This window comes from Apis cerana, linkage group LG3 (genome assembly GCF_029169275.1).
Source record: "Apis cerana isolate GH-2021 linkage group LG3, AcerK_1.0, whole genome shotgun sequence".
Lineage (NCBI taxonomy): Eukaryota > Metazoa > Arthropoda > Insecta > Hymenoptera > Apidae > Apis > Apis cerana.
In genome coordinates this window covers 10,121,922-10,130,799 of record NC_083854.1, presented here as the reverse complement: position 1 = coordinate 10,130,799, position 8,878 = coordinate 10,121,922, and the positions used below count along the sequence as shown (strand labels likewise).

At 21.1% G+C, this 8,878-nt stretch overlaps 1 protein-coding gene across 2 annotated transcripts; it reads right to left on the bottom strand.

Moving 5' to 3' along the window:
* Positions 1 to 286: 286 nt before the first annotated feature.
* Positions 287 to 6,578, bottom strand: LOC107998189 (protein spinster). 2 transcript variants are annotated; one of them, XM_017057324.3, is made up of 10 exons: positions 6,071 to 6,578; positions 5,779 to 5,975; positions 5,549 to 5,700; positions 5,215 to 5,418; positions 5,012 to 5,146; positions 4,650 to 4,911; positions 4,471 to 4,569; positions 4,078 to 4,300; positions 2,625 to 2,719; positions 1,121 to 1,301 (listed from the first exon to the last, which is right to left on the bottom strand). In XM_017057324.3, the coding sequence occupies exons 1-9, from the start codon at positions 6,276 to 6,278 to the stop codon at positions 2,667 to 2,669; spliced, it is 1,533 nt and encodes a 510-aa protein (XP_016912813.1). In that variant the 5' UTR covers positions 6,279 to 6,578; the 3' UTR covers positions 1,121 to 1,301; positions 2,625 to 2,666. The 2 variants fall into 2 exon arrangements, with proteins under 2 accessions (XP_016912811.1, XP_016912813.1); XM_017057322.2 differs by lacking the exon at positions 2,625 to 2,719 and having other exon boundaries at positions 287 to 1,301.
* Between the last annotated feature and the right edge of the window lie 2,300 nt (positions 6,579 to 8,878).

Genomic DNA, 8,878 nt, shown 5'->3' with positions numbered 1-8,878 from the left:
TGTCAACAATCTTTGCTTTATTTTTGAGATAGGATCGATTCAAAAAGACAATGTTTTTTAGATAACCTTAATTATATTGCAATATTAAAACTGTAATTAACAGAAAATTATTTAAGATTATTAATTTGATAATTAAAATATTGTTGTTAAAATCAAAATGTTTGCAAATATTATTGTAATATTTAAAACACAATTTGGCATTATAAAATAACTTATTTTAATAAATCCTTTTTAAATAATTATTTGTAAATAAATGAAATTTATAAATAAAATTTACACAAAAAGGTTTGAAAAATGAATAATTTGTTATATTTTTAAAATTATTATACAAAAACAGAAATTGGAGTATTACATTCAATATGCTTAAAAATACATAATTAAGCAGAAAAAAAATTATAAATATGTTATTTAAGATCTTATATACGCATTATCTACAAAGATAATAACTTTTTATCTAACAAAAAAACAATAACACTTTTTTTTTCTTATTATTACAGAATTATGATGATATTTTATTTTATAAAATATATTTATAAATAAAAAATTAATTTCATTGGTATTTCTTCGATTTAATTTTATGCATTCTTTGTTTTTTAAACTAAGTAAATTATGTTAACTGAATATTTTCGGCATTTTTTTTTTATAATAACTATTAAACTTATCTATATGCACATAAGGCACACAAATTGTTATATTATTAATGTTATATTATATTTAGTGAGAATAGACATATTAATTTTTCTAAGTATGAAAATGTTTAATAACAAAATTTTAATTTTATTACACATATCTGATAAATATTTACTTTACATACCAGATAAGAATAACGTATTTTCTATCAGAAGAAACTTACTATAAAAATATAAGATGCAAAATTACTATAATACATATAATATACTCTAATGTGTTAAATAATTTTTAATCTATTTAAATATCCTCTAGTCCTCTTCAAGTTCAATACTTCTGTACATTATTAACAGAATTACCTCTCTGAGGATAAGTACAAACTAACAAAATTTTTTTAATATATACGTTCTGTACTCAGAACACGTTATCATTGTGTCAATCAAATTATAACACAATAATTGCTCATTCTGAATCAAACAAATATTTCTTCCTATTTAATAAATATTCGTTGCTGAAACATGTTGCATTCCAATATTTTTTTTCAAAATTTGTTTATAAATTTTTGCAATAAACAAAAAATTAAAATATCCATTATCATGGTTTGTGCACATCATCTTGTATTTCATTTTCAACTTCGTCGTTACATATGTACATTGAATCCGAAGTATTTGTACCTAAAACAAAATATATTTATAAATATGTGTCAATAATATGTAATTCTTTTCTCCTTTAAGATTGACATATTTTTAACATCATCTAAATTTATCTGAAAATATATTTTTTCTTTTAAAATTTATTTATAATAAGTTTGACATAAACACATATTGTGAAGCAAATACAATCAATAATTTTAGTAAAAAATTTATTTATTAATTAATATATTGTTATGTTATACAAAATATAAAGCAAAAAGTAAATTTGATGAAATATGTAATGCCAGAAAATTTTAAATATTGATATATGATTGAGAATTAAAATTAATGTATGAAATTGACATATGTCTCAATTTTTTTTATATTTATTATGATACTTTTATATTTATTTCAAATTCTTTTCTTTAGAATCTGAAACATTTGATATAATTATTAACATATTCATTTAATTAACATTTGTCTTATTTTTCTTCTAACAGATAAATATATAAATTGTTACAAAATTTATTGTAAAATTTATATTGAAATGTAAATAACAAATGATATTATGATCTAACAACAACAAAATACTACTACATGTTAGTGTTCTTTGTTACATATTCTAAACAGATACTATTGTCAATAGCACCTTACATGCAATTATTTATCATGCAAAAGAAACAAGACATATTTATTGTATTTGTGCAATATATTGTGTAAAAAATTTTTTCTTAGTAGGCAAGCTTCATCAGTTTTTAATATATAAATATATAAATTATAATGTTAAATTTCAAATATTGCAATAATTAATAAAATACAAGTTACCATTGAAATTCCTAAGTAGCATTGAAATTGAATTAAAAAATGAATAATACTTAAGATAAAAATGAATAATCACATATGGAATCCTTATCAAAATAAGACTGAATAAAATAATTGAGGAATATAAGAATATTATGGCAAAAGTCAAGAAGAAACAAAAAAAAATATATATTCGATAATCAATTTAAATTATTAATTGTAATTTATAACATTTATTAAATTTATTTATTTTATTAAATATCTAAATTAAGATAAAATTAAATTCAAAGTGATTAATTTTGAAATAAAATTCAATTAAAATATCCAAAAAAATAATTATTTTTAATTTTACTAATTAATAAAAAAAGTTCAACAATTCATTTTATATTTATATAAAACTATTCTTTTATTAAAATGAAGAAAATTTGTATATATTAAATATAATAAATAAAAATTGTTACAATTTCTATTTTTTATTTTAAATATTGTAATAATTTTCAAATATAAACTGATTATCGTATGAAATAAAAAAAAGATTTGAAATCATTAAAATAAATTATGTACCAGATTTACAGCACACTATCAGGAAAGGCCCAGTGATATGATTTATAAACACGTTGATTCAGCTTGCCCATTATTCTTAGAATCTAGATACTTCTCTGCAAGAAAGATGTATGCATATTACATAAAATTAACTTCATATTGATTTCATATTAAACCATGTGGAATACTGTAAGTTGAATATATATATACATATACATATATATGTATATATATATATATATATATATATATATATATATATATATATATATATATAATAAATTAAATGCATAGGAAATGTCAAACAATTAAAAAGATAAAATACATACAAGAACAAAATATTATAAAGTATGAAAAATTTACAACTAAAATATAAAGTATTAAACCAAAAATTATTTTAAAATGTTTTTATAAATAATTTTTCTATGTTTAATTGTTTGCCTATACTACATTAACAATATTTTTTAACACATTAAGTCCCGTAATATTAATTATTAAATGGAAAAATAAACTAAAGAGGAAAATGTGCTTTTTATTAGTAATTTAACAAAGCTGTCACCTTTCAAAAAATTATATTAGATAAATAATATTTTATAAAAATATAAATTGAACTGTAATGATATAAATAAATTATTTAAATTTAAAAATTTGCATGCTTTCAAAGAAATTATTTTTAAAAAACTGTCAACTTTAACAAGTTAAGCGCCTTTAATTTCCAAAAAAATAATTGTTTTAGAACAAAGGGACAACTTTGTATCATAAAATATTCTCCTTCATATTTTATAAATCACATATTTTATTTTTGGAAATATTAAATGAATAAAATTTTTCTACACATTTTTAATTTCAAACATATAACAAGTTTTATAATTATATTTATTAAACAATTTCGAGCGCTTAACGTGTTAAAAAAAATTAAATTGTAACATTTCCTTACTTTTCGCCTCTGTCCATTTAACGCCAAACTTGCAAATAATTCATGCACTGTGCAAAAATAATTATATTATAATCATATATAAATTATTATTTTATTTGTATATTTATTTGAAATTAATACAACTTTATTAGTGACAGCTCTTAATAGAGACAAATTTAAATGCAACGTTTTCCTCTGTAGAATATAAATAATAAATGATTAAATAATAAAAAATATGTCTTTAATCTTATGATTTAGTAATAAAAAATTACTAACGTGATTCATCAATAATACGTACATCTTGCAGCTAATATATTATAAGCAATAATACGTTATTTTTTAGTTAAAATCTCCGCATTATTCTTGCGAAAAGTATTTCCAATAATAACAAAGCAATGAAAAACTTTAAAAGAATTATAAAACTTGTACTAACTTGTGTGTGTACATACATATACATCAAACATTAAGCTGATTAGTAAGTTTTCATACAAACATGCAAATAAGATGCTAAGACAAAGTTTCTTTTCTTTTTACGTACTTGAATCCTACTTCACTTACCTGCAATTACGAGATCAACTAATGCTTTATCCTTTTGTATATACAAAGCTGTAATGAAGAAAAATAAACTGCCAAACACTGCTACGAACATTGTAAGAAACAATGCATATTGTAAGCTACGAAATTCGAGAAATATATCGTTCTGATTTCTATTCATCATTCCAGGATCAATATATTTTGTATATAGTTCTGAAAGGAGAACTGTTTTCAATCCTTCTGATAACTGCAAACAATCAATAAAAATATGAAATTTATTAATAATAATAAAGAAAATATATAAAATAGAACAAAATGTGAAAATATATTACATTATTTATAAAATTATTGAACGATATAAAAAAAATTTAAAATATATAATTTAAAAAAAATTTAATATATATTTTAGATATTTACCAAACCAATAAGATATGGACTTCCTGCATCTCCAAAGGCATGTGCAATGAGTATTTGAAATGCTTCAGCTGTAGATCTTCTTGTAGGTATCACTACATACTATATTAAAAAAATATAATTAAAAATATTAAAAATTAATTTAATATAAAAACATATAAAATTGAAAATAAATATCATACCAATAATATATCTGCTACAATAGACCAATTTAAGTTTAATGATAATTGTCCAAAGAATATTAATATATAACATAATATAGAATTTGTATTGGCAGTTAAAGATGCAAAAAACAATAGTGGAACACTAATTAGAAGTCCCATAGCACATATTAGAGGATCAGCTTGCTGCCAGTGTACTCTTAATTTTTGAGCTAAAAATGAACCGAGTGGAACTCCTATTAAACCAGCTACCATTCCTATTAATCCAAATTTATATGCTACACTGAAATAATTAGAAATAGAAGTTATAATTATAGTTTGAAATTATTTCTGAAAATATAATCACTTATCTTAAATATATAAAAAATAAAATAAAAACGTACTCATCTGGATCAACATTGTGTCCATTAGGATGTAATGTAAATCCCAATTGTAAAAATGTTGGTGCCCACCAAGCTAATGCTCCCGCAACAAAAGCCACACATGTGAAACCAGCAGAAGAAAGCATAAAACTTCGACTAAAAAATATATAAATAATAGCAATGTAAACAATTATAAATATATAAATAGTTATTTTAATATTTACTTTTTTAATAATGCCTTGATATCATTTGACCATGCAGTATTTGATAAGTGAACTCCACCTTCTCTTTCTCCTCTAATAGGATCTCTTACTATTGCAAGCAATAAAATAATTGCTAATAAACCAAATATAGGGGTAATACGTAAACCCCATTGCCATGCACCAGTAGTTCTTGCTGCTTCACCACCTATTATATATCCTAAGCCACTAAAAGATAAATTATATGTAAATTTATATATTAAATTTAAAATTATATTTCTTTTCCTTTTTATTTTTGTTTATTATTTGACAACTAAAACATATTATAATATTAATATGAATAAGAATTTAAATTTACCTTCCAACAGGTATTGCAAAGTAAAATAATGCAAGCATTTTAGAACGCACATCTTTTACAAATAAATCACTAATTATTGTTGGTGCAATTGTGGAATAACTAGCCTCTCCTATACCAACAAGAGCTCTGAACAAGAGAAACCATCCAAATGACTGAAAAAAAATTTTATTTTATATATTAAAAAATTATTTTATTAATTCTTTAATTTTTATTTATGAACTTTTATCTACTTTCATGTATGAGCCAACAAATGTTGTCAAACACCATAAAAACACACCACTACTCATTATAACTTTTCTATTATAACGATCTCCCAAATATCCAAATAATGGTGCAAACACCATATAACTTAAAATAAATGCAGTTTGAAGTAAGCCAGATTTATCATTAGTGATTTTAAAATCATTTTTTATTTCTGTCAGTACCCCTATAACATTATACATAAACTTTTATTAATTTTATTCAATATATAATTTTACTCTATAAGCTAATTTTATTACGCTGAAATAAAATAATACACACCAGCGACTGTAAAACGATCCATATAGTTTAATAAATTAACGAAACACAATACTCCGACTGTAAACCAATCGGTTCTGTTAATCATTCTCATTTCCGAAAACATTACGTTTTTTATTCGTCTCTCTCTAGATGTATTTTGAGCATTTTCAGCATTTACCATATGATATTCATACGTCGATACATTTGGAATTGATCCTTCATCGACCATGACTTAACAAATTTGTATTCGTGCCAATTATTATTTACATTGACACGAATATGTTCTTTTTATAAAAATATTTTAACCTTCTTGTATCGTGGCATGACCTTAAGCAGATTCCAATTTACGATATAAGAAATTTTCTCATATTGAAATAACATTATTCACATAACGATACATTTTCACGATTTACTTATAAAACTGGCTACACAATTTACAAAGTATATGTTTAAATTATATTCTACATCTATTTAAGTTATATGACAACGTCACATCGGAAGATTCATGCTTGCGTCACATACAATGTCGACAACTACGAAAATTCAATATTTTAATATTTATTATTATTTTACGATATTATATATGCTTGAAATCTTATTGAATATATTGTAAAAGATATTGTTTTAGTATTAATATTCTTATTTGATAATATAATGTTATTTCAAAAACAGTTTACATTTTTGTCCAAAAACATATAGGAATTTTATTTTTTAAACTAGACAAAAAAAATTATTTTTATAAATATTGAATAATTAAATTGGTCTTATTTTATGATTTTATGTGTGTTATTTAATATATCTTTTATATATTAAAAAAATTAGTATGTGAAATGTATTCAATGTATTTATTAATCTATAACTTTTCTTATGCAGTGATATATGTATATACATTTATGTCACTGCATATCTATATAATATATATACAATTATTTTGTATGAAGTGTCATTATAATTTCAATAAAAAAAATATAATATGTATAAAAAAAAATATATATAATTAAATATATAAATGTAATTGTAAAATAAACTATTATTAATCAAGATATTTTTAATAATTTGTAGGTAGCATACTAAAATATAAAAATAAAATATAAATTCTATTATAAATAGAATATAATTACATAAATGAATAATAAAAGCAACAATAACAAATATTTTTCTTCAAATCAAGAACGTAGCCTTTATTTTAAAAGATACTTTTCTAACTCTTTTTTTGCTTTTAAAATACAATTATCATATACAAGTATACAATGCTATAATTATCATGAAACACATTTATTAATTATCCACTTCTTACGAGTATATTTATTATGAAGGAACATATTTTTTTTAAATGTGATTCATTGATTGCAGTTGTTTAATTGTTTACGTAAAACAAGCCATTTCAATCGCATATCTTATTAAATAATATCATTTGTCCATGTTACAAGTGATTACTATTCTCAATTATATTGAGATAACTTAATAATCACGAATACCTTAAAAATTATTTAAGTAATATTATGTAACAATGTAAAAGGTGTAAATGGTGAAAAACAATAATGCAGAAGAATTCATAATAACATATATTCTATATAACACAATACTTACATAAGTATATCTATGTATATATTTTTGAATTGGTATATATGTAAACATATATATATATATATGTATAATAATGATATATTATTACATATATAATATATATGTAATAATTAATAAAATATAATGTTTAATAATGTTAATCGTATATGACTATAATATATTATTATCTCGCTCCTCATCATCGTCATCGTCGTCGTTGCCGATTAATCAGCTACTTTCTACCGTTTATATTGATTTTTATATATAATAACAATGATCTCAAAAGGCTTATACAATATTCGGCTAGCATATGGATAGCTTGAGATTTTTATTTGTCATTAAATATTTTTATTTTTGTTATAGCACATGATAAATTTATTTTTTAAAACTTATAATTTCTTTTTTTTTTTTTTTTTTTATTTATCTGTGCTTATTCCTATATTGCAAATATATTTTCATTCTTATCACTGCATTATGTTTGATACAATATAAATACAGGTTTAAATACAGCTTTCTCTTTTATATTGAAGCGCACTTTTAACGCATTATATATATAAATATATATATATATATATTGATTTTTATGATCATTTCATTTTGTGAAATATCTTTGTCCATATTTTTGAAAATTAATTACTTCACTGTATTAGTATTATAGTACAGTTCTCGCAACAAATTAATTATTTAATGTTTAACAACTAAAATTTTTTTTTAATATTTGCATAATTGTATCCAAATAATTTTTTCCTTATATATCATAAATTTAAATAATATGAGATACGCAATCAGTGCGATCAATTATTGAGAATTTATTTTATTAATTTAATCAAAGTATCAAACACGACATTATAAAATTGATTAAATATACATATTTTTAATACTTTAGGAATGATTGAAAAAATTGAACTTTATGATACTATTTCAACATGTTTCGTGATATACCCTGTTACAAAATTACAAGTTCGAATCAATATCAATGAAAACAAAGATAACAAGTAGAAACAAATGAGCGAATGAATAAAAGACAAAACAATAATAATTAAAAGGTTTAATTAAATTCGAAATAGTAAAATATTAGATTAATATACGATATAATAAATCGAAATAAATTACGATTATTGTTTAAATGTTTAATTATTTTTTCTTATCTATCTCTACATTATGTCATTATTACTTAAAGCATATCTTTAATAAATATATGCTTAAATCTGTAAAACAACCATCATTATACATAAGTCCCCGAATGAATCATTGTTGAATTAC

Coding starts and splice junctions, on each gene's coding strand:
- LOC107998189 (XM_017057322.2), bottom strand. CDS start 6,278: ATGGTCGATGAAGGATCAATTCCAAATGTATCGACGTATGAATATCAT. Junction 5,701..5,778: donor TTGTTGGCTCATACATGAAA/GTAGATAAAAGT, acceptor ATTTTTTTTCAG/TCATTTGGATGGTTTCTCTT. Junction 4,301..4,470: donor GTCCATATCTTATTGGTTTG/GTAAATATCTAA, acceptor GATTGTTTGCAG/TTATCAGAAGGATTGAAAAC.